The sequence below is a fragment of the Osmia lignaria genome, chromosome 6 (genome assembly GCF_051020975.1).
Source record: "Osmia lignaria lignaria isolate PbOS001 chromosome 6, iyOsmLign1, whole genome shotgun sequence".
Lineage (NCBI taxonomy): Eukaryota > Metazoa > Arthropoda > Insecta > Hymenoptera > Megachilidae > Osmia > Osmia lignaria.
This window is the reverse complement of record NC_135037.1, coordinates 4,039,031-4,064,768: the sequence shown is the minus strand read 5'-3', so window position 1 is coordinate 4,064,768 and position 25,738 is coordinate 4,039,031. Positions and strand designations below refer to the sequence as shown.

The following is a 25,738-nucleotide window of genomic DNA, read 5'->3' as shown; positions in this document are numbered from 1 at the left end:
ATTTATAATTATACATACATAATTTTATAATAAAAGTTATTAAAACTTTATATAATGGAAATAACTTTATTTTATATGAATATTTAAGATAAGGGAACAATTAAATCTGTGTTTGGATATTCAGGTAGATTAAGATTATATTCTTTTTCTAATTTTTTTGGCACAAATCTGCCACCTAAGTAATGGTATTTACCTTCAAATTTTTTAGCACATAATTTTGGTGCTGTTAATGATACCAGCATTTCTGGTTTTATACCACCTTCTGTGGGTGGACCATTTTCAACATTCCAACCAGAGGGTATATCTATACTACAAATTGGAATACTTGTTTTTTCTAGTAAATCAATAATTGGAATAAATGTTTCTCTGACAGGTGGTTTAAAACTAAATCCAAATAATGCATCCACTATAAGAGCAAAGTGATGCATTTGATTTGCTGCAAAATCTTCTATATTATTTTCTACCACAGAAATGTCATTTTCAATGCATTGATGTAATAGATTTTCATACAAAGTACTGCTTGTTCTTTTAGGATAATAAATTTCTGGAGAGTATCCAAATTGTTTCAAATGTCTAGCACAAACTAATCCATCACCTCCATTATTTCCTGGTCCACAGCAAACTAAAATCTTTTGTGCAGAATTTTTAAATAATGGGTAAGTTCGAGCAATAGCAATAGCACAGCTCTGTCCAGCAAGTTCCATCAACTGATCCACACTGAATTTATACTTTTCAAATAAATCTTTATCTATATTAATGCTTTCTTGTTGATTCAGGTATTTCACCATAGTGGTATATGATAGTTTATCAAAAGAAAAAATTAATTTATTGCTAGACAAAATGGGTTTTATATAACTTCTAATAAATGATACCATTTATATATATTAACATTTAAAACATAACCTCTTATATTATATACTTTGTTCTTTTATTTACCTTATTAACACGAATAAATACTGTGAATAATTAAGTAATTAAAAAATTGATCTTAGATCACTTGAGCACAAATTATATGCTGTAAAATAATTTTACGCATTTGCGCAGAGGGAGCATGCTTGAGCCAATCAGAATTAACATGCGCAGAACGAACAAAAACTTATCGTATGACAGGTGATGTATTAGGTACAGGTCTCTCCTTGAAAGAATAACATGTACAGATTTCTTTTGTATTGGAATATAAATAGTATATTCCATACATTGAAAAATATTGTGTTGTCAATCATATAACAATAAAAGCAATTATTATTATATAAAATTTTAATCAGTTTTTTACATGACAAATATATTATATTTTATGTACCTTAATATTACTTGAATATGTTTGTCATTATTTTTAAAAAGAACTCAAAAAATAATTCTATCTATATATACATTACAAATACGTATCACATTTGTTACGTATTTGTAATGTATATATAGATAGAATTATTTTTCACATTTGTTATATAAAGAAGTTCATGTAAATAGTTAACACAGAAATTAAGTTGTGAATAAATGTAACAAACTGATCATAAACTAGATTATTATTATGAACAATAATTTTTAATCGTATTCTGTTTAAATGACTTAATAGCACAATTAATATGTGGAAGTAATTTTTTGACCATAAAAACTGAATTCCAATGTGCTTTAAATGGAAAATTTTCAAGAAATTCTCTATATACAGTGTGAGGTCCTTCCATATGGTATATTGACATAAGTAAAATTATAGGTTTTTCATTAGGAAATCCTGCACAAAGTTCTATCTTTACTATAACATGAAAGTCTTCATGATCAACTAACATCATCGATATATAACTAAACTTTACAGAATCATATTCTACAGAAGAATAATTCTGTAGTGCTAACATAGTTGATATATATTCTCTTCTTTTTATTAAACTTTGATTTATTGAATTTATCTGAAATAAAAAGTTTATTTTAATGATAATTCAATAATATATTATTAATTAAAACGAAATTTATATACCTTGTCTGTTATACATTTTTTTACTTCTGGTACATAATCTATCAAAAATTTATCTGGTGGTAATGGTGGTAAGTTTAATGCTCTTGGTCCACCAAGAGCTTCTTCCAAAGATTTTGAGAAAAAGATTTGTACTATAATACGATTCCAATCTGTCCCAGAAAATATTATAAGAAGCATTGCTGTATCACTTTCTGACTTATAAGTACGAGCTTCTAACTGTGATACATCCACAGATAAACTTATTACAAATCTAGCCTCTGTAGGTTTTGAACCAAATGGTAGTAATATCATTTCAACATCTTCTGACTTTACTTCTGTTGATGTCATTAGCATATTACATTCAAGTTGTAATTTGTCTTGTTTCTGAAGTAACTGCATCTAATACAAAAAATACATGTAAATATTAACTTTATTAGAAATTATAGGTGATAAATTATACTTGATAAATAAACTTCAAACCTGATGTTGCTTATAACATGATAAAAGTTCAATAAGAACATTCAATAAAGCATGTTTATCACTAGGATTCCATTCGGTAAGGCTAGGTACCTTAACAGACAAAGTATCAATATCTGTATCTGCTAAGAAGGAATTATCATTAAATATGAAGTCAGGACCCATTTCAGGATACTGTGAGTCAAAAAATACATTCCAAGTTAAATTCTGTCTGGCATAAGGAATAAGTAATCTAAAACGATCTCCTTCCACTTTGCCACAGCTAGATGAAACAGAATCTAATTGAATTGATTCATGGCATACTCCTTAAAAAAGGTAAAAATACACAAATATAACAAATATTTAACATTTATTATAATACATTATTTAAACAGAACAAGTAACTTACCAATTTTATCAGTTGACAGAACATCTATTAAAAGTGGCTTAATATGAGATTCAATGTCAGTAAAAATTGGATATTGTTGACTTAACATTGTAATAATTATATCTTATAAAATTTACATTCCACAAACAATAGCAATAAGTTTTTTCACTATAATTTCACATTCGGCAATTTGACGTTTATATATATTCACAGAACGATTATTTTTTATACAATTTCTTGTTTCAATACAATTGCTTATATCAAAATTTGTATATTAATAAATGTTTTATTATAAAACCACGCAAAATATTAAATATTTTATACGTAGCTTGTTGACAATTGAATAGCATTTCCAACGAATACAGATAAAACAAGATTAGACATGCTTTTATTTTCGAGGGGTCTTGAATTTGTGCGCCATCTGTTCTATCTTAGTATAAAAATGTGAAACACTTTGCATTGTATATACTTCTATTTTTTAGAAATCAGTCAAAATCAGCACAAGTCCAAAAAATGATTAAAATAATTGTTTGACAATCTTGTATTTTAAAAAGATCGCCATAAATTAAATATTTTTAAAATTCGATCCCAACGCCATCTATGCAGAAAGGACAGAAATTACTCAACAACTTATCGATTGAATTTCTTTTCTTTTATTAATACGCACTTGGGACCCCACTCGGGTCCATGCGTAAGATTGAATCTTTTTTTTTTATCAATATTGAATTTCAGAAACAAGGGAATATTGGCGCCATTTATCAAGAAGCTGCGGAAACTAGTCGGCGAACAGTTTCCGACGTTTTTGCGTAGATGGCGCTGGTGTCGAATTTTAAAAATATTTAATTTATGATGGTCTTTTTAAAATACAAGTTTGTCAAACAAATAGTATGTATAATTAATTCCATTTATTTATTACATCTTAATAAATACGCTTATGTAAATAATATATGTTTTAACGCATTTCAAATTAGTATTCTTCTTCATCTTCGGTATTAACAGCATCTTCCTGTACTTCTCGATAATCCAGTTCTAAAGCTGCTAAATCTTCTCTCGCTTCAGCGAATTCACCTTCTTCCATACCTTCACCAACGAACCTATGATTTTGTTTATTATATTACATTATTTAAATTAAAGTTTCAATTATGCATTTTGATAAAATAGAATTTACCAATGAACGAATGCTCTTTTGGCGTACATGAGATCAAATTTGTGATCAATTCTAGCCCATGCTTCTACTATGGCAGTAGTATTGCAGAGGCAACATACAGCCCTTTCTACTTTAGCAAGATCACCGCCTGGTACCACAGTAGGAGGTTGATAATTAATTCCCACCTAAAGGAATATCAATACTAAAATTTATTATTTAATTACAGGGTTAATATTCTTTTTTTATACTATATCACTCAAACCTTAAAACCGGTCGGACACCATTCAACAAATTGAACATGTTTCTGCCTTTTGAGAGTTGCTATCGCCGAATTTACATCTTTTGGGACTACATCTCCTCTGTAAAGCATACACACAGCCATATATTTACCGTTTCGAGGATCGCAATTTACCATTTGATGATTTGGTTCAAAACAAGAGTTTGTTATATCTGCTACGCTAATTCTTTCATGACCCGCATTCTCAGCCGATAAAACGGGAGCGTATGTTGCCTACATAAAATACGGTAAGTTATTTAACTACATATTTCTTCCATTGAAAGTTATAAAATGTTTTTTATTCAACTTACCAAAGGAAAATGGATACGAGGATATGGAACTAAATTTGTTTGAAATTCGGTAATATCAACGTTAAGAGCTCCATCGAATCGTAAACTGGCTGTTATCGAGGAAACGATTTGTCCAATTAAACGATTCAAATTTGTATATGTAGGTCTGTCGATGTTCAAGTTCCTTCTACACAGCTCATAAATAGCCTACAAAATGCAGTTAATCATTAATGAACTAACATCAAAGATATTATAGCCGATGTAAATATATAGAACTTATATATACTTGATTGTCAACTATGAAGGCCACCTCGCAGTGTTCTAATGTTGGATGTGTATAAAGAATTGCGTTATATGGTTCTACAACCGCCGTCGATACCTAAGAAGTGGCATTTTATTACACTTATTATGAATAGACTATTTTAATTATTAGTATTTCGTTTATATGAAATTAACTATTTGATGTATGTACCTGAGGCGCCGGATAAATACTAAAGGTCAGTTTACTTTTTTTAGGATAATCGGCGGACAATTGTTCCATCAATAAGCTTGAAAATCCTGATCCTGTACCACCACCGAATGAATGGAAAATTAAAAAACCTTGCAAACCTTTGCACATTTCGGTGAGCCTTCGAATTCGATCCAAAGTGAGATCTATGATTTCTTTCCCTGAAAAGTAAATTTTTCTTAGAATATATAAAAACCTTTTCTTATATGATACGCGAAACTTAACGCGACACACCTATCGTATAATGTCCTCGAGCATAATTATTTGCGGCATCCTCTTTTCCAGTAATTAATTGTTCTGGATGAAACAACTGCCTGTACGTACCTGTACGAACTTCATCTAAAATATCAACAGTTCAAACATAGGAACTAATTAATTGTTCTGGAAAAACATTGAAACTTTTCACACGGTAACTTGCCTACTACTGTTGGTTCAAGATCAACGAAAACTGCTCTTGGAACGTGCTTTCCAGAGTCTGTTTCGGAAAAAAATGTATTGAAAGAATCCTCTCCGGAACCTACGGTGGAATCGCTGGGCATTTGCCCGTCAGGATGGATTCCATGCTCTAAACAATACAGTTCCCAACACGCATTACCCATTTGGACTCCTGCTTGTCCGATGTGGATAGATATGCATTCCCGCTGTAATTATTTACAAACGGGGCAATTTCAATCTCCATGATTAATTAAAAGAAGTACCGAGCTTAATTTGAAGTTCAAAATATATTGAATTGTTTGAAAACTTGCAAATAAGATAAGTTAATCTTCTAGTTATATAATACCTTCTTTGCCATCTTTTTATTTTTTATACGTTTTTAAACGGTACTAATAATAAATCTATACACTTATGCGATGGTAGAAAAACGCGCATACGTTTAGTGTTTCCTTTTTGTTCAACATTTTAAGAAAAATATTAATAAAATAGACAAGAGAATGTTAGTTATTGAAGTTAAATATTTTCGTTTCAGAGAAACACATAGAGATGGTTTAAACAAGAGATTCCCCTGGATAACAAGCTTGGATACTCAACAAGGAGTGATTACAAACTGACATGACATGTCGAATTTCTATCGACATGAAGCGATCTTATACCTGTCAGCAAGTTCTAAGCTTTTTACCTTGACCTTACATCTACTTTTCTTATTAATCATTCAGTGGTGCCTTAAAAAAAGACCCCCGTTTCATTGTTATAGTCGTAAGAATCTTATAGTTGGTGCAATGACAATTCGCTATAGGTCAAAGCATATCAGTCATAAACTTTTATCAGTATACTTTGCATTCTTTAGCCGCATGATGCTAAATATCGATTTTAATAGGTTGACATACTGTAACCATAGCAGCTTGATCGAACATCGCATGACACGATTTTACGATTCATCAGAAAGATGATCATCAGGCGTAATGACTTATTAGTTTTACAATTAAGCCTGTTGTTCGTTATATGTTTCAATACACATAATGTGTAACTATTTCAAAATAGTACATTGAACGAAATGTAATTGATTTCGAAAGATTATTAATTTGGTGAACAATAGAATAAATCAATTTATATTAGCTCTTATATTAGCTCTAGATATTGATAGATATTATATAAATTAAGTAGTGTAATCGATATTTAATGATACATACTGCAGACTATAATATATTAATTGCGAAATAGATAAAGAGGCTTATATTTAAAAAATTTTAAAATCTGGCCGCAACATATACTACGTCCTTTTTAAATTTAATAATAAAAGTAAACAATAAAACGCTATTATGTAGTGTTGAAAAATAGAATTCGATATTAGAATTTTAAATATGTAAGGTACGATTTACCTTCAATATTTCATAAAATATTTATTCTACTTTGATGTATTCATATATGTGCCTTAACTTCAAGTACCGTCTTACGTATATGATTTAACATAGACAGTTCTTTAATCGGTCGATTACACTAAGAGGGTACCATCGTATTCTAATTATGATGCCTATACACATTATTTGAACATAGTATTACATTGCAATTTATGAACCATTAGCATAATAGTTTCTGTTTGAATATATATTTATTTACCTAATAACAATTTAGTTTAATTCATTGTTTTATGTTAAAATATATTACTATTTTTCATTTATTCATAAAACGCATTTATAAATTAGTAATTTTAATTTTAATCAATTGCAAATATATTGTTTAAATATAATTTATAGTTATATTACAGTAAATTTAATAACAATTATAAAATATATGTTAAATAAAATACTCACCATAGTTGCTAATTGAGTCTTTCAGAAATAAAAATATATGCCAGAACGTACAACGATTCGACTACTGTCTACCTCAACGAACGGTGAGATCACTGTGATGCGCCATATTATTACTCGTATGTATATAATATCTATTCTAAGTTCTGCAGGTGATAATGCTGATGCTATAGTATTTACAATAGTCGTTACGTACTTATACACGAAGTTTGTTTTACTTTGAAGACATAAAATATTTAATGAAATATATATATATACACGTCGTTTTTATTTTGTGTCTACATAATAAAATATATCTTAAAGTTAATATTAACGATAATCTAAATTTATTAAAATAACAAACGGTATAAAATACAAAACAAATTGATAGAAAAATGCATATGTATTTTATAACTTTCTATCACATTTTTTACGTTATATCTTTTTTGTATCCTTTGGGGCTAGAAAGTGTAATTAATTGCACTCTTCGGGGAGCTTTGCTAAGAATTTTTGTATTCACTTTATCAACTTCATTAGTACTTTCTTCGGTATAAATTAATTTAACATCTTCAGTTTCTTCAAATTCTGCCTTATTATTTAATTCTTGTTTTGGAATAGTACTATCATTTAACAGTTTGTTATTTTCATTTAGTATACTATCTGATTCTTTGTTGGAAGTTTTCATTTCGTGTTCTATATCAATATCGATAGCACTGTTATCTATATCAACGGTTGGTAAATAATCCTCAGTTTTACTATCATTACTTAATGTTTGAGTTTGTTTACAATCATTACTAACATTATGTGTTGTTGGGGTACTACTTTCCTTTTTATACTCTTCACCTAGTTCTCCCTTCTGAAAATGTATTATAGAACAATAACCATCTGTCGATGACACAATTAAAATTTTACCATCACTTGACCATGTGACATCAGTTAATCTTGTGTAATGAATATTTGATATAACCGAAATTGGTGAAATTTGTTGAGTATCATATATGAATACTGAATGCTGTGTAGCAACTGCAAATACCATTCTGTAAGGTAATGCTACTGTAGGTGTTCGACTATCTTTCCGTAATTCAAAATAAATTGGACAACATCTAACTGCAATAGTACATTCATCCAAAGTGGGTAAGAGTATAAGAGGTCTGAAAAAAACAATAATATGTTGGACTTATAAAATGATATAACTCATCAAAATATACTTACTCTTTTAAATTGTATCTTGAAAAAATTACAGTTGCATTATATATTTTTTCTGTAGTCTCCACAGGTTCAATTATGCCAGATGGTACAATAAGTAACATTCCATCTAAGGAAAATGTTAATCTTCTGAAAAATGACTTAAAGGTATCATCATAAAATAATCTAACTGTTTTATCTTTTACAGGATGATCAGATGGAGTTGGAATTTTAGCTCTGTAAGCTTTTTGCACTGTTTTCTTGGTATTAATATCAATCAAACGACATATCCTAGAAATATATTATAAGTTAAACATTATTACAGGTTTAAGTAATAGCATTAATATTTTATATCTGTACCTGTCTGTGCTTATGGTACATATGTACTGATTGCAAGGATCCCATGAAACTCCTTGTACAAACCCCTTGTGGTCAGATAATATAGCTACAGATCGACCCTTATGAACATCCCATAAAATTGCTGTATTATCTACAGATCCTGAGACTAGCATATTAGAATTTGGAGACCAACTAATATCATAAACATCTTCAAGGTGTCCTCTTAATGCTTTCCAAGAAATCCATTGTTCTTTATTCTCACTTTCATCAGAGGCAATAAAAAATTCACAGTCCTCTTTTTGTTTCCATAAGACAATTGTTGACTCTGGTTTAAACATAAATTTTATTATTTATCAATTTCAATTTAATCATTGCAGTATATAATTACTAACCATCGTCTCCTGAAGCTAAAATATCTTTTGAAGGTGAAAACCGTACTACGTTCACCGCTCTTTGGTGTCGTTCTAAATCGGCTACACATTTTACTGTAACATCTCCACTTTCGCTTGAAGTTAAATGCCAAATCTATAACAAAAAGAATGATTTAAAATTACTGGTTTACATTGTATGTAATACATTTATTATTATAATATTACCAAAACATGCGAATCGGCGCCGCCAGTTGCAAGTCGCCAGAAAGTTTCTTTTTTTGACGTTTCATAGATTCCAGCTTGTATATCAATACTTAAAACTGGATCACGATTATGCCATGAAATTTCAGGAGTTGTGCACCACATAATTTAAATTTAAAAGTGGAATATACGATATAAAAATATTATAATGATAATAAACTGACAGTAAGCGGAGTCGTGATCTAACCTTTTCCAACTTGTCACATTATTCCCGCCATTCCCACCTGAACATGGGATTCATTTTGTTGTATACCGCAGTTCACCAGAGTCCATAACTGCGAAAAGACCAGTTTTCGTTCTTCGCGCATCTCCAGTACGCATCTTCGCCCTAATTGGCGATACTCCCAAACGAAATGGAAAGCGATTAGCAGAGAGCTCGCTGCGTTCCCCCACCATCTTCCAACCTGTGCGTCGCAGTTATGGACTCGGGTGAAATGCGGTATACATACATATTCAATTTGAATCAGCCTTTGATTTATCCTTTCACATTAGTCATGTTGGAACTACAAAAATGACAAAAGTTATTTTGCTAGATAAATTGTAACTGTCTGAAAAAGTTGTTAAAAATGATTTAGACTGATTTGAAAATAATTAATCTTAATTATTTAAATAATAAGTGATTGTAAAATCCAAATAAGAAATAGTCCTAAAACTTTTTTTATAATAAATTTAAATTTAATATAAAATGTTAAGCATGTTTGTTACAAGTGTTTTAAATGAGTATGTTTGCATGTAAGTAATAATTGCACAGGATAATCACAGGAAATCCAAGTTCAGTGTCATGAAACACGTGATTTGAACATCCGGTACATGTAACGCCCTCTGAGAATGTAAAGAAATTATATGCGAAACAACTCTAATGTAAAGATGGTGGGTGCTGAAAATGATAATCAAGATCCAAAAGAAGTAGATGTCAAAGAAAATATGGATAACAATCAACAAAATGGAGAATTAGTTGCAACAGAGAATAACGAAGAAAGAAATGTATGTTAATTATATATTGTCTTGTATTTTATTACTACATCATTCATTTTCTTGTCACAATCATTTCATGTATCTTTGAAACTAACGAATTTAATTTTATCTCTACATTTTTCTTTACATAATTTATTTACTTGGAATGTTTTCAAATATACGACTTCTACACTTTTACGTTTATTAATGACGACTCTACAATTATTTAACAATACGACAAGTGTAGTGTAAATAGTCGCTACAACCTGTTTTACTCGTAAATCATGTATATTTAAATGAAAATTTAATTCTGATGAAATTATTTGTTAAAATAATAATTATTGTATTTGTTGTGTAGGTAAATGCGGAAATTAATGAACAAAGGATAAAATATCAGCCTACACGTTTGGAATCATTTTTTGCAATAACAAAGTCTTTGATTATACGTTCCCTTATTATTTATTTCATCAGTTATGTATTTAGACGAGTTCAAACTGATAATAATTCTCAACCTCTCAATCTTATCAATCCAGCACGTTCACAAGCTATAAATATATTTGAGAATGGAACAATATTTGATTTACATGTTTATCTATCAGAATCTGAAAATTTTAAAGATTTTGATTCTCCGCAACCATTAGTATGGTTAGAGCAAGGATTAATATATGGAGATTGGTATAGTGGGCCAAATAAAGATGGATCAAAATTGATAAATTATAAATTTAATCCATCTAATAGATTAAAGAATAATGGATCCATATACCTCCATGTATATGTTACAAAGAATGGAAAATCTCCAAATCCTAAAGCAGGAAAAAATTATGCAGGAGAGTATATGTCATATTCTAGAAAAATGTTAAATAAATTTAAAAAAATTAGGTATCAAAAAAGACATAATTTGTTAACTGGTGAAACTACTGCGAGTAAAGAAGAAATTCAGGTATATATTTATTACAATTCATTAAAGTAATACTTTATTGATGTAGAATTAAATATATTAAATGCTTATTATTTCAGAAAGCTGAAATAATGAATCAGGAATATGTATCGCATTGGCACCCGAATTTAACTCTTAATTTAGTAACTGATCATACTAATTGGGTGTATGGTCAAGTCCCACCCCCATTAGATACCTGTAAGTTGTTCATTAAATATTATACATTATTATTGTAATTGGCATGTTCTTTTTCAACAGATATTTATTTTTTACCGGGCGAAAAATACTATAAACCTGTAATATATCTGAATGATTTCTGGAATATGCAAAGAGATTATCAACCTTTAAATGACAGTGTAAAAGAACTTGAGCTTCAATTAACTTATCAACCTCTTTCATTATTCAAATGGCAAATCTATGCTGCACAAACTATGAGAAATAAATGGACACCTTCAATAATGGGTATATTACATCATCCATAAAATTTCTTAAAATTATGTGCAAATTTTTAATAATACTCTTTATATAGGAGATTCGTCGGATGAAGATGATACTGATCAAGACACTTTAAAAGAAGCATTGTTAGAAACAAACCCATATTTTTTGGGTTTAACTATAATTGTTTCAGTATTACATAGTGTATTTGAATTTTTGGCATTTAAAAATGGTAAGATACTGAATCTATATAAACATATTATAAGTTACAATAAATTGTAAACTATTATTTTATTTATATTTTCAGATATTCAATTTTGGAATAATCGTAATTCTTTGGAAGGTTTGTCAGTTCGATCTGTGTTTTTCAATGTTTTCCAGTCACTTGTTGTTTTGTTGTATGTTCTTGATAATGAGACGAACACAGTTGTTCGGATTAGTTGCGCAATAGGTTTATGCATAGAAGTATGGAAAATTAATAAGGTTATAGATATTAGAGTTAATAGGAATGCAAAAATACTTGGTATCCTTCCAACAATAAGTTTTCATGATAAAGGATCATATGTAGAATCTTCCACAAAAGAATATGATAGACTTGCATTTAAGTACTTATCTTGGGCTCTTTATCCTCTTTTTGCAGGATATGCTATTTATTCATTAATGTATTTAGAACATACGGGATGGTATTCTTGGATTCTTAGCATGCTTTATGGATTTTTATTGACATTTGGTTTTATCATGATGACACCACAATTATTTATTAATTATAAATTAAAAAGTGTTGCGCATCTTCCATGGCGTATGATGTCCTACAAATTCTTAAATACATTTATCGATGATATTTTTGCATTTGTTATAAAAATGCCAACGCTATACAGAATTGGTTGCTTCCGTGATGACATTATTTTCTTCATATTTTTGTACCAAAGATGGATATATAAAATTGATCACACTAGGGTAAATGAATTTGGTTTTTCTGGTGAGATGGAAGCTAATAATAAGATGATTAATGATAAGAAGCAAGAACCTATTGAAGATCAGCCAAAAACTGAAATTGATAAAAAAATTGAGTAACATTTAGTACATAATATTAGCCTTGAGTGTATTATTCGAAATTTATATTAAATTAATAAATTTATTAGTACCAAAGGATATATCTATATGTGAATAGGTACCTTTGTGAATTTGATATGACTGCATGTATCTACAGTATCGAGAAAAGTAGCTTTTTGTGGGGAAAATAGCGTCACAAGGGAAGTAGGAATTCTCAAGTCTACGGGGGGGAGGGTCGAAAATTCAAGAACTTGTAAAAGAGGAAGGGACAATATGATTTTCTCTGAGGAAGCCTATTATGCTCGGCGCTGTACACGTTCTATTGAATTTAAAATTTAGTTCAATGAATGAGCTTCGCACAGATATGTACGATTTTAAATGAAAATGCCGATATCCATTGTATTAAATAAAATAATACCAGCAAAAAATTTAGGATAATTGCGAAGGATAATAGATATTCTTTTAGTAGGTAGATATTCTTTCAACTTGATTCAAATTTGTATTTACTTTTTACATTTGTTTCAAAGAATTGTAATTATTACCTTTGATCAAGACCTTTGCCCAAGATACTGATCAAATATAAAGTTTATTTTAATGTTTAAAAATTGTTTTATATTCAAATTTTGTTATTATATACATATAAAATATATTCGTGCATATGCGTATACTAAATAATTTAAATGAAATATGACTTATATCAGATCCCGCGGAATGTTCTGTGGTTTTTTGTATTGGTGAAAGAAAACAACAGTTTGATTGCAAAATAATCTTCATTCATCAAAATAGACTTCGTTACATTTAAAAACCTTTTTTTATCCTCTAACAAGGTCATAAATGCTTATCGTGTAAAATTGTGTTGACTTAGATTTAATAAATTATCCCAAGAGTATTCCACAGAAAAAATGATCCCACAAATATGCTAAAGAATAGAGCTCAATGATAAAGACATGTTAAATGGGATAAAAATCTACTTTTTTTATGTTAATTACTGTTATGAAGTATTTTTAACTTGAAAAAATATTTTAATAAAGAGGAAAGAGTATCTTATGCTATGCAAATAACTACCTAGTAGAGATACATATACAGCATAAAATACGCATTGTTATATACAGTATTTGCATTCAATACTTAAAAAATACAATGATGCAGAATCTATTCTCATTTTATTTGCAATTTTCTTTATGATGTTTCGTTTAACGTCACAGCAATTGTCTTTTTCAGATACAATTTGTAAGTACATAATTGTTTATTAAAAGCAATTATTTAAAGCACTTATATTAAATATAGTTTAGATAATTAAAAGATTATAAATCATAATTTTATCATGAACAGTATTGTTCTTATTAAAGTGTGAAGGACTATAAGAGAAATATTAATTTAAACGCGCTTTGCTATATCTTTTACAGTGCATGGCACTAAAATTTGTTTTTATATGTAATACGCTAATTATATAACATTTAAACAAATCAACAAATAACAAGAGTAAATGTTTTATTATTATACAAAACTGACACTTTAAACCTTTGATTTGTGAGTATTAGAAATATTCATACAGTATAACTGTGAGTTATATTTTGTTAATAGTACAAATAGGAATAAAAAAGTTTAAGAGATAAATAAACAGGAGAGGTAAATAATGCTACACTTATATGTAATATAGATTTTCGTAATAAAACACTACAGTAGGACAGTGAACATAATAAAATTTAATAAAAATAAAAGTAAGTAAACAATACTGTTCTATTTTGTACGTTACCGATGTTATTTATGTATGTGTAAGCGTGAGATGTGTATTTTTTAAAATGATTAAAACTTCCTATAACCAAGAATTTGTTAAGTCACCGTATACATGTTTATAAACTTATACTATTTAGCACAGGATGTGCTACTAAAATGGCAGTACAAGTAACGGATATCCGTACTACTTTTATAAGTGGGCTGCGTTTAACGTTATTTAAGTATGGCGCGCAATCTGTTCAAAGAAAGTTTGTTCTACAAAATTTTTAGTTTGTTCAACTCTAAGAATATTTCCTATATTTCTTTTCTTATTTGTTGTTATATATTCTATCATGAATTAAAAATCTGTATCATTTTCTTTATTGCTTGTACAAGTTTTTTGATATGCACCTTATTTAAGTTGCAAGACCTGCATCTTTAGCTATACTGTGAAATAAACTCGATGGATTATGTAGCAATGTTTCTGGAGAATCATATTCCATAATCAGTCCCTTATCCAGAACAATGACCCTACCAAAGAATACATGCATTCAATATTGATTGATATTTTAAAATGTACGTTAGATTTTTATTTATCATACCTGTCTGAATCAAGGATTGTATTTAGCCTATGAGCTATTGTAAGTATCGTGCAATCACTAAATTCTTGCCTAATTGTTGTTTGAATTAAATCGTCTGTTTCCAGATCGACTGAGGCTGTTGCTTCATCAAGAATAAGTACTTTTGTTTTCCGAAGTAATGCTCTTGCTAAACAAATTAATTGTCGTTGACCTATACTTAAGTTTTCTCCCCCTTCAGTTATTTCATGTAAAAGACCATTTGGCAAACCTAAAATGATGAAATGTTATTAGGGCTAATTATTTACCACGAGAAAAATATTGTATTTACTTTTTATAAAAGATTTAAGATGTGCATGTTCCAAAGCTCTCCAAACTTCGTCATCAGTATAACAGTTGAAAGGATCTAAATTAATTCTTAAGGTTCCTGAGAACAATATAGGATCCTGAGGAATGATAGTTAATCTAGACCTTAAATCATGAAGTCCCAATTGAGCAATATCAATGTCATCAATATAAATTTTTCCATTAGCTGCTTCTATTATTCGAAATAGACCCAATGTTAAAGAAGATTTTCCAGCACCGGTTCTACCAACGATACCAACTTTCTCTCCTCCGTTAACCATAAATGTTATTCCGTGAAGTACAAGTTCTAAACCCTCCCTATAACGAACTTTGTAATCTTTAAATTCAACACATCCATGTACAGGCCATTCTTTAGGAGGTGTATAATCAGGTTTTTTCCATGGAGCTTCCTGAGGTGTTTCTCCATATTCTTTTATTCTCTCAACTGCTACTATGTTTGTTTCAACGTCAGAAGTCATCCTTACCAACCAATTTAATGTTTGTGTAACCTAAAGAAATAATTTATTATACATTATTTTAAGATCAAATCACTAAATATTTCATTTTATTATTAAATATATATATGATCTTACTTGTAAGGCATAACTGACTGATAAACCAACTTTACCAGATAGTATAACACCTTTATTTAACACAGCAAATAATGCAGCAAAGAAGATAATTAAGTTTCCAACCATCTCCAAACGTACTGCTAACCACCTATAATAAAATCATAAATTAAATTAACATTTTCTGGTATTAATTTAATATTATAACTTATAAAATAAATGTATACCTATTTGCAATTATGCTAGGGTAATAGCAGACTTGATTAAAGTCTACCTTATTTTCAGATTCATGAATAAATCGTTCTTGCACACCAAATGCTCTAATCATTTGTGTTCCTAATAAAAATATTAATATTATCAGTATAATCAATATAATTGCTACTTCATTAAAATCTAAGTAATAAATTATTGATAAAACATGGATTTATATACATACCAGTAACTGTCTCACTGAAATGTGAGTATATGGGCGATCTTGAAATAGATTCTAAACGTTTTAGTTGTCGCGAGGATGCAACATACATACGTTGAACAAAGTAATAAATTCCACCTATTGGTATAATCACTGCGATAAATTCTGGCGTATTAAAACTTATAACCACTAAAGTAGCTATGACCTGTAATACAAATATATAATTTTGTGGAAGAAAAATGTATTTCTACAATTTTTTTAAATATGTAACATAAAAATAAATCAAATATTACTATTTTATGCAATATGAAAAATACACAACAGAAAGATAAATAATCATGTATATATAACAAATGCGCATAAGTATATATACATATACATATACATATACATATACTTATGTTAAAATAATTAAAGTAGTTAAAAAAACATGATAAATTAATGATCATGCATATTGTTAGACGGAGCGCACCCATGTATTCAACATCCATATGAAATTGAATACGAACAATGTACTTATGTGTTTCAAATAATGAATATTTGCACAGCCACTTTCTACCACCCATTGCAAGCATATTTCTATCACATTTACTATCTGTGAAATAATAATCCATAATTGTAATTTATTAAAATGGACACAATTATACTTTATTTCAGATTCTATAATACATTTTAATGTATTTACTTGTATTATGTATTTTTATCAAATGAGCTTAGTATAAAGCTACATGGTTTTAAAACAGAAACTGTAATAAATCATTTAAGTTAAAATATTACTAAATAAATAATTGTCTATTATATATTAAATAAGAAATACTGCAACATAAAAACCAATACAAACCCTTCAGTGAAATGGAGATACATGAAGACCCAATGAATTATGATTGAAGGAGTATAGAAAGGAAATGATAACAACCAATCATCTTAATCTGGTTCAGGCATTTCCAAAAATTACCTCAAACAAACAATAGATGCTATCGGAAATTTGCTGAGGAAGAGATGTATCCAGTACGTCGACGTCTTTAGCAAACCTGGAGATAATACGACCAATAGGAGTCGTATCAAAGAAGGTCAATGGAGCACGCATCACAGCACGCAGCATCACTATGTGCATCTGGCGAGCAGCCAGCCAACAGCCCAGCTGTGGTGCCAAATCGCAGAAAAAACTCGCCATCGCTACAACATCAGACATGAGTTGCTTTCATTGCTTTCATAATAAAACTTGATATCTAAAATCTTAAAATGGTTACGAGTATATCGAACTTTCAAAAATCTAAAGCATTCTTGAAATTTTTCTTTCTGTTTGAAACTTTTATTATAAAATTTGATTTATTACAATGAACTTCAATGTCATGTAATATAAGTATTATCAACTTCTATAATATATAAGCTAGTAAAAGTTTATTTCATTTGTATCTCTTTTAATAATTGTCAATTTATGATACAAAAAAACTAATTATTATTCTGTCTCATGTTATGTGAGGAGGTGAAGTTTGCTGTGGAAGGGCATGCCAGGCACACATAATGGAACAATACATACAAGCTTAAGCATTAAAAGTAAATTCAGCAATAAAAAAAGGAAAGCAGATGTATAAATATTTTCAGGCACAAAAAGAATACCAACTTTCTATGTAAACATTAATTGTATAATTGTGTCCATTACCTTCATAATTACAATTATTATTGCTTTATATCTTTTTATGCTATAGTTTTTTGGTGGCTGAACAAATTACTAAAAAAATAAATGAGATCTAATAATACACTTATTATTATTTTTTCTATGTAAAAATAAATACTTGGAGTGGTCCATAAACAACATACCCAGTAAATTTCGGATCTTAAATTCATCAAAACACTTGGAAAACATGAACACAGAAATGTTTATAAAAGTATTAAATATTATATATCAGCAAAATACAGTCACAATACAACCTGTTTCTTTATATCGTATTAATAAAAACTGAAAGTAATAACCCAGTTTAAATATAATAAATTGAACAATCAAAGTTATATATTATAAATGTTCCTTTACATCTTTGTTTAAGAAGTTAATATTTTCATTTTATAAGTCGAACAAGTGTAGATTATTGTAACTGTATTACCTAATGTAACTCCCTTGTATATTAATTAATTTAAACCTTCAGATAACTTTGAAAATCAATATTAATACTTTTTCAATCATTCTAAAAGCATGTGCCTTTTAATAAAATTCGTATGAGTAGAAATGCTAAGATTATAAGCTAAATTAAACAAAAAAATTCAATTATTAACCTTATTAATCAGAATTACACTGAATAAACAATTGCAACTGTCATTAAACTTAGATCATAATATTTAGAATCCATGTTTGTTAAGCACAATATTTACAACGTTAAAATATCATACCCCAAAGAGACTAGAAATCCAAGAACGCAGTATGGATGGTAGAACATTATCAATGACATCAGTGTCTTTAGCGAGTCGACTAAGAATTCGACCGGTTGGAGTTTTGTCAAAGAACGACATTGGGTTCCGGAGAACACGCTGTAATGTATTCTCGAAGAGATGCAAGGAAGCGCGTATTGTTCCTTTTGCCATGATTAAAGCCCCTCCAAGCACTGTCAAGCCTACAATGATTGGTGATAACTTTGGTATATCATTAAATCTGACAGTTACATATCAGGAATTGCAGTTCTTGTAATATTCAGAATCGCACATTAATATATTTAAATTAGAGGAAAATAAATTTCTTTTTTTTAGCGACAATATTGATTTTAGTATCCTTCATCATCTGTCTAACACCACATGTAGGTTCCTTACTGCAGTCACACATGTATTGAGTTACATTTACACTTATAAAATAAAGAGTACTGTGATACATGTTGTTCAAAGAAACATAATGAATTATTTTTGTCTTATAAACTATATATCACTGTTGGTAAATCTAATGTTTAATATTAGCACATTGTTTGTTATATTAATATCTGTCCTACAAAAATTTCATGCTCTGCCTGACGGTATGGTGTCAAACAGAATTTAAGAAATATTTATAGTATAACAAATAATCTAACAGACATAACATTATATTGGAAGAATATATAATATAATATAATACAAATTTGTTTGAAATATATCACAAACTTTTTATGCCATGATTATAGTAAGTGATAAAAGCTTTATGACCTCTCTACTTCATGCTTAAACATTATATACATATATTGCATGAGCTTATACATACATATAAGTAAAACAAGGAATTATTAACATGCAAAATAAATATTGATCAATTTTGAATAATACAAAGAAACTGAAGTAATAACATTTAAACATACGTTACTACAAGCTTTATTTAATTTTAAAAAATTCTATAAACACAGCAAACTACACTCGCACTGGCATTTTAAAACACCAGCGAGATTTTGTTAGTACTTTTAATTTTAATTAGTATTTAATTAAAATTGTGGAAAGAAAATTTTTAAGAAGACAGTTATTTTGTAAAGTTAATACATAAATAGTTAGTAACAGTTTCGTTTAAGGTTCATCCAAAAAGTTAAATTGCCTCAAAACTGTGTAATCTGTGAAGGAACATGCTTTTTAGACAGCTTTTATATCATTGAAAATAGTCGCTATAGTTCAGAATACATTTCAGAAAGGTAAACTTACCTTGCATTTTTTTATACAAGAACCTAAATTCTAAATAAATCTAATATATTCTATTACTATGTGAAAAGTATAAAATATTTGACATGTTCAATAACATACCTTGTCCAATACCAAGTCCACCGTACACTCCAAGATACATATCTTGTTCAGCTTTAGTAGCTGTATCATTATAGTTTGTTAAATTACTGTCTGACCATACACTAAGCCAAGCATTTGAACCAATACTAAATCCTTGAAAAACTGCATTCATTATAATAGTTGATATAGATAAAAACCAACCAATAGATTTAAAGTAATGAGAGTACACTTGCCATTTCACCTTATTTGAAAGAAATATATGTACGATTAAAAACAACTCTTTATAACTGGTACATAAAATATATTAAAAAATAACTTACACTTCCAGTTTCAGTTTTTTCTTCTTCTATTAACTTTTCTGCTGATTTTGAGTGCATTAATTTCGTTTCTTTGACATTATTGCTATTTAAATGAGTACTAGATTGTTGACTATCTGTCGAATACTGTCTAAAATTTTGTTTAATTTATGTTAAAATAAACATAACATTAAAAAAGAAACAAATAATATTAAAAAAATCTTACCTTTTTAATGAACCATTTAGAGATCTATCAACTATAGAACCGGATTCACTTTGACTTTCTGACATTCTTGATTTAGCTCTTGTTAGTTTCTGTTGCACTTCACTTGATCCCATTGTTGATTCCAATTGTTGTTTAATTTCATTTAAATCTGCTTCCGAACCATTATCAGCATATACTGTTTTAAATTTATTATAATGGATATAAAAGTGATAGAAACGAACGTATTAAAAAGTGTACTATTATAGAATTAAAAAACAATAATGGGACATATATTTACATTAAAATAAAAGATTTTTAATACATTTAGAAATCATGGCTGTTAATTACGATATTTTAAAAATAAACCACAAAGACAATCAATTATGATACTGGCTTAAATAAACATTTCATTGGCTCTCTTGAGATTAACATGCATTAAAAAAATCCTACATGCATGTTTTCTTTTTCTTTACACAAAAATACCATACTAACAGAATAATGCAAAATATGTAGTAAAGATTTCTTCATACTATAAGCTGGCTGATAATATTTTATAGTAGCAAATTGCAAAAAATACTAACATCATTAATATTCTAATCTCACAAGCCAAACGCAATATAAACCACTTTCTGGACAATCACACAAATTGAAGTAGGAAAAGGAATCGTAATTACTTTTTTCACTGACTTACGATTTCCAACTTAAATCCATGAAAAATATAATTTAAAATTAATAAGAAAATCAAATAAAGAAATGAAGAAAACATAGAAATTGATATATACCTTCTTGAAGATGTTGCACTAAAAATTCTGAAAAGGCTCCCTTTTTCTCTAAAAGTTGTTTATAAGTTCCAACTTCTGTTATTTCACCATCTTGAAGAACAATGATGTTATCAACTTCTGGTAAATAAGTGATGCCATGTGTAACAAGTACTCTCGTTTTCTTTTTAAGTAGTCCATTAGAACCCATTACGTTTTCAAATATATGTTTTCCAACATGAGAATCTACAGCACTTAAGGGATCATCCATGAAATAAACATCAGAATCATTGTATACTGCTCTTGCTAGTGCTACTCTTTGTTTCTGTCCACCGGACAAATTTATTCCTTTTTCTCCAATTTCAGTTTGATCACCCGCAGGCAATACTTTTAAGTCGGGATTTAATGCACACGCTTCAATTACACGATCGTATAAACTTTTATTTAGTGGTTTTCCAAATAAAACATTATTTTGCAATGACGCATTTTGTATCCATGCTTGTTGAGACACGTATGCAATAGAACCCTGTTATTCATAACAAACAATTATATGGTACATGTCACATACATAGTACACATTATTTATAAAAAAAGATATATACTTTTGTGTTAACTCTGCCACTTATTTTCTCCATTTCTCCAAGAAACGCCGATATAAGAGAACTTTTACCAGATCCCACTGTACCAACAACAGCTATCAATTGACCCTGCTCTACTTGCAAATTGATATTCCTTAATGTTGGTTTCTCAATATTTTCAGGATCCCACGCGAAGGTACCATTCTCAATTAATAGGGCATATGCTATATCAGTTCACATCAATACATGTTAATAGACCTTTTTTATTTCTAAATATGTTATAATTAGTAAACTTACGTTCAGATGGGTCATGTTGAACGTTATCAGGATCCAACTCTTCTGCATTCATGAATTTGTTAATACGTTTCACAGAAACATAAGCCTGGATGTTACATATTTTATTAATTTTTAGAATACGTTACGCATACAATAATTAAATTAACAAATGTTCAGTTACCTGAATCATATTACCAATCATCATAGGTAATATAGAAAGAGGAAACCTTAAGATATTAAAAAGAGTGAGTGAAACAAAAGCAATGCTGCTATCTAAATGGTTATTTTCGTCTATAAGTACATATGTTGCAAAGGATACCAAAGATACCTAAAAATTCATGTACAAACATAAAGTGAAAATTGAATATTATTAATGTTATATAACTTAACTTGAAACGAAAACTATACTTGAAACTTACTAAAAATGGAGCAAAAGACCAAATGAAACTTGTTCCAGAATTAAGATATGCTGTTTCCTTTAACACTTTAATCTCCTTCATACGTATTTTCAATATTTGTTCTTCAAATGATGGCTCCCATGCATATAATTTCAGTACTTTTATACCATTAAGTACCTCGTTCATTAATTTAACCCTTTCATCTTTGTATTTCATTTGTCTAATTTGTAGTGTTTTTAGTCTATTTGTAATTAAGATGTTTATTGGGATCAAAATAAGCAGAACAGCTAAACCCGCAAGTACAGCTGGTCCCAATATGTCCCACAAAAAGTATAAAGCTAAGATTATTTGGAGTGGAGCAGACCAAATCATATTTATGTATGCCGTTAAATCCATGAATCTTTGTGCATCCACGGACATTAAATTTACTATTTCACCAATTGTTGATTCTTTTCTTGCGGAATTAGATATTCTCAACGCTTTCCGATAAATTGCAGCAATTAAAGCAGTTCGTACACGTAACCCGACTAAGAACATTCGATGAAAGTACTGAGATAGAATTAATGTTTGAAACATGGCCGTTAATAGAAGTAAAACTGCATAAAGATAACCCTTCCATATTGGTTCACTATTGGTTGCTTCATTAAAAAGAATGAGCAATCTAAATTAAAAAAATTTAATTTGTATAATCAAAATTTTTTAAATGTAAAAAATACATTAGAATACATTCAAATATATTTACTCACTTTAATATTTGTGGGCTAGCAAAAATGACAATGTCTTGTAAAAACTTAAGTGCGGCACCAAATAAAAATGTAGCACCAAAAGCTTTACAAAGAGGTGGTAAAATCGAAGATACTTTCTTTTTACGTCCGCCATTAAAATCTACTTGACCAGATGACTTCCTGAACGATGCCTTAGCGCTTTCTACACTGGAAACAAAAAAATCATGCTTACACTTAAATAATCTATTAAACAAATATTCGAATAAACTTACCTAAAATAAGCCCAAATTATTCTTGTTAGCAAAAGTAGATTGATATTTTATATATTACTAATTTAACAAATAATGAAGTATTTCCACTTGTATTAATTCATTCCTACTAATTTGTTCTTAATTTCTAATACCAAATATCTATAAATATCACACTCACTTGTTTGTTTTTTGTAAATTCTTATTCCAATATTTATCAAATTTAGGTACAATTTCCTTAGCTGTATCTTCTGGATTCATAGACCATAAATCAGTAACTTCTAATGGTTTCCTAAAACCTTTCCATGCCATAGAATCAAACCATGTAAAAAATATTTTTGCTGGAAAGGAAGAACTTTGTTCTGGACATGAATTCTCAACCTGGTAATGTAACAAGTAGCATAAGCTTGCAATATTTAATTTCAGATGTGTTAAAATAATATAAATGGGAAATATATTTAATTACCTTGGGATATTTTGAATATTTGGGTTCTGCATCAACCATAAAATTTAGTAAAAATAAAAGTACCACTACTGGATAATATATCATGTATGATACAAATGAATAAGTTACTTGACCCTAAAAGAATTATACATAAAACAAATTATTATGTAAAACAGTAAGCAAATAAAAGTTAGAACTTTATTAGAAATATTAATAACATACCCCATTAATGTATAACCTTAACAAACTTCTATACTGAACAATTCCACACAAGGTAAGTACAAACCAGAATAAAAATAACAATCCAGAAGTTCGCATTCCATATTTTCTGTTATACATTACTAAAACAATTGCTAGAACCTATAATAAATAGTACAAGCTATATTACTATCCTCACAAATTAAATGTTTATAACCTTTAACAAAAATTATATAAGTGGTACTTACAAAGGTAATGATTTTTATAAGTGGTGTATAATAATCAACATTATAAACTTCTTCATAAGTACTTCTCTGAATAGCCTCTCCTATATCAACAACACTAAGTAAAATCAATGTTAACATAAGTACTTGTTTAGTGATAAATAACCAGGTGTATGGAATATTTTTTCGTTTGCTGTTTAAAAAATAATAAACTTCTATTGCAGAGAATAGCCATAGAAATGCACATGGTATCCATACTAAAACAGTTTTCTCAAAACATTCTGGGACATCTGGATCACTTGTATTCCATGATAAATTATTGTCCTAAAATACAAAAAAAATACGTTTTCATACATTCCTTATTAACTTCATTGAAATTTTTCAATTAATTTATAAAAATGCAAAAATTACGTTACTATGAAAACGTATTCTATTTATTTCATTTTTATGTATTAAATAACTAAATAATTTGAACATCTTATATTTTAGAGACAATAAAAATGATTTAATTTATACGAATCTTACCCAAAATTTGGAACCGCAAAACTGATCCATAGCATGATCCTCCATAACGATATACTTATTGGTTCATTGGTTTTTTTATTCAGTTGTATATGAACCACACTTATTCTGTTCCTTTATAGATTTTTTAAACAAGGTGAAATACTGTACACTGCAAAATAACTATTTCCTAATTAATGAATGATTGTATTTCACCATCAAACACTGGATAAAAAATGAATTGTAACCATCTTCTCACTTTCTCAAGCTAACGTAAACTGTGTCCGAACGGCGCCCGATTCACATTATAACATTTGTTCAATCAAGTGAAATTACGTCATGTTATCTTCCATTACATGGATGCAATCTTAAAATAAGAATTTAATTTTGAAAAAGAAATAGGATTTCAACTAAAAATAAGAAATTTCATAAACCAAGATATAGAGTTCTTTGAAATTTCTAGGCAATGCTTTTTACTAATAGAATAACATATATTTTTATCGTATCGTTATTCTGCATTTAATTAATTGTGCAACATTTGTTACGTTATCATTTAAAACTGCCCTTATCTCATTTTTCAAACTGTACATTTAATCTTCTGTTATCATTATATATCATATGTATAGATATGAAAGCGTCAAGCCTATTATTATAAAAAATATATACATATTTATGTACATATATAGTACACGTTATTGCTGTTTAAGAGCATGTATTTTGTAACGGTACTATATATTACCGATATATTATATATTTATCCATTTTATGATTC

At 28.7% G+C, this 25,738-nt stretch overlaps 6 protein-coding genes and 1 long non-coding RNA gene across 9 annotated transcripts; 2 read left to right on the top strand and 5 right to left on the bottom strand.

The window, feature by feature from the left end:
• Nucleotides 1-40: 40 nt before the first annotated feature.
• Naxe (NAD(P)HX epimerase) lies at nucleotides 41-1,281 on the bottom strand. The gene is made up of 2 exons (XM_034317912.2): nucleotides 937-1,281; nucleotides 41-831 (listed from the first exon to the last, which is right to left on the bottom strand). Exon 2 carries the CDS (start codon nucleotides 786-788, stop codon nucleotides 84-86), a length of 705 nt encoding a protein of 234 aa, XP_034173803.1. The 5' UTR covers nucleotides 789-831; nucleotides 937-1,281; the 3' UTR covers nucleotides 41-83.
• A 174-nt stretch (nucleotides 1,282-1,455) lies between these two features.
• On the bottom strand, nucleotides 1,456-3,169 carry LOC117601299 (BRISC and BRCA1-A complex member 2). The gene is made up of 4 exons (XM_034317911.2): nucleotides 2,814-3,169; nucleotides 2,429-2,730; nucleotides 1,970-2,347; nucleotides 1,456-1,901 (listed from the first exon to the last, which is right to left on the bottom strand). Exons 1-4 carry the CDS (start codon nucleotides 2,899-2,901, stop codon nucleotides 1,527-1,529), a joined length of 1,143 nt encoding a protein of 380 aa, XP_034173802.1. The 5' UTR covers nucleotides 2,902-3,169; the 3' UTR covers nucleotides 1,456-1,526.
• A 522-nt stretch (nucleotides 3,170-3,691) lies between these two features.
• On the bottom strand, nucleotides 3,692-7,352 carry LOC117601711 (tubulin alpha-3 chain). 2 transcript variants are annotated; one of them, XM_034318846.2, is made up of 9 exons: nucleotides 5,796-5,938; nucleotides 5,433-5,655; nucleotides 5,249-5,353; nucleotides 4,979-5,175; nucleotides 4,793-4,885; nucleotides 4,528-4,713; nucleotides 4,202-4,450; nucleotides 3,961-4,124; nucleotides 3,692-3,886 (listed from the first exon to the last, which is right to left on the bottom strand). In XM_034318846.2, exons 1-9 carry the CDS (start codon nucleotides 5,805-5,807, stop codon nucleotides 3,760-3,762), a joined length of 1,356 nt encoding a protein of 451 aa, XP_034174737.1. In that variant the 5' UTR covers nucleotides 5,808-5,938; the 3' UTR covers nucleotides 3,692-3,759. The 2 variants fall into 2 exon arrangements, with proteins under 2 accessions (XP_034174737.1, XP_034174739.1); XM_034318848.2 differs by lacking the exon at nucleotides 5,796-5,938 and adding an exon at nucleotides 7,264-7,352 and having other exon boundaries at nucleotides 3,693-3,886.
• Nucleotides 4,329-5,451, top strand: LOC117601712 (uncharacterized). The gene is made up of 5 exons (XR_004580782.2): nucleotides 4,329-4,464; nucleotides 4,533-4,576; nucleotides 4,671-4,767; nucleotides 5,023-5,182; nucleotides 5,300-5,451. It is a non-coding gene; the product is annotated as an uncharacterized LOC117601712 (long non-coding RNA).
• Nucleotides 7,353-7,644: 292 nt separating the features above from the next.
• Nucleotides 7,645-9,806, bottom strand: Caf1-105 (chromatin assembly factor 1, p105 subunit). The gene is made up of 5 exons (XM_034318845.2): nucleotides 9,360-9,806; nucleotides 9,156-9,288; nucleotides 8,785-9,088; nucleotides 8,452-8,715; nucleotides 7,645-8,390 (listed from the first exon to the last, which is right to left on the bottom strand). Exons 1-5 carry the CDS (start codon nucleotides 9,498-9,500, stop codon nucleotides 7,670-7,672), a joined length of 1,563 nt encoding a protein of 520 aa, XP_034174736.2. The 5' UTR covers nucleotides 9,501-9,806; the 3' UTR covers nucleotides 7,645-7,669.
• A 278-nt stretch (nucleotides 9,807-10,084) lies between these two features.
• Nucleotides 10,085-12,873, top strand: LOC117601709 (putative lipid scramblase CLPTM1). The gene is made up of 6 exons (XM_034318844.2): nucleotides 10,085-10,379; nucleotides 10,708-11,289; nucleotides 11,367-11,484; nucleotides 11,545-11,748; nucleotides 11,816-11,953; nucleotides 12,029-12,873. The coding sequence occupies exons 1-6, from the start codon at nucleotides 10,239-10,241 to the stop codon at nucleotides 12,793-12,795; spliced, it is 1,950 nt and encodes a 649-aa protein (XP_034174735.2). The 5' UTR covers nucleotides 10,085-10,238; the 3' UTR covers nucleotides 12,796-12,873.
• A 1,587-nt stretch (nucleotides 12,874-14,460) lies between these two features.
• Nucleotides 14,461-25,334, bottom strand: MRP (Multidrug-Resistance like Protein 1). Of its 2 annotated transcripts, none has more exons than XM_034318841.2 (21): nucleotides 24,991-25,334; nucleotides 24,490-24,789; nucleotides 24,266-24,403; nucleotides 24,065-24,178; nucleotides 23,780-23,979; nucleotides 23,372-23,557; nucleotides 22,647-23,286; nucleotides 22,409-22,555; nucleotides 22,249-22,333; nucleotides 21,976-22,175; nucleotides 21,398-21,899; nucleotides 20,637-20,811; nucleotides 20,435-20,561; nucleotides 20,136-20,355; nucleotides 17,350-17,570; nucleotides 16,419-16,599; nucleotides 16,210-16,318; nucleotides 16,007-16,133; nucleotides 15,400-15,922; nucleotides 15,093-15,339; nucleotides 14,461-15,021 (listed from the first exon to the last, which is right to left on the bottom strand). In XM_034318841.2, the coding sequence occupies exons 1-21, from the start codon at nucleotides 25,033-25,035 to the stop codon at nucleotides 14,907-14,909; spliced, it is 4,602 nt and encodes a 1,533-aa protein (XP_034174732.2). In that variant the 5' UTR covers nucleotides 25,036-25,334; the 3' UTR covers nucleotides 14,461-14,906. The 2 variants fall into 2 exon arrangements, with proteins under 2 accessions (XP_034174732.2, XP_034174731.2); XM_034318840.2 differs by lacking the exon at nucleotides 17,350-17,570 and adding an exon at nucleotides 18,780-19,000 and having other exon boundaries at nucleotides 24,991-25,328.
• Between the last annotated feature and the right edge of the window lie 404 nt (nucleotides 25,335-25,738).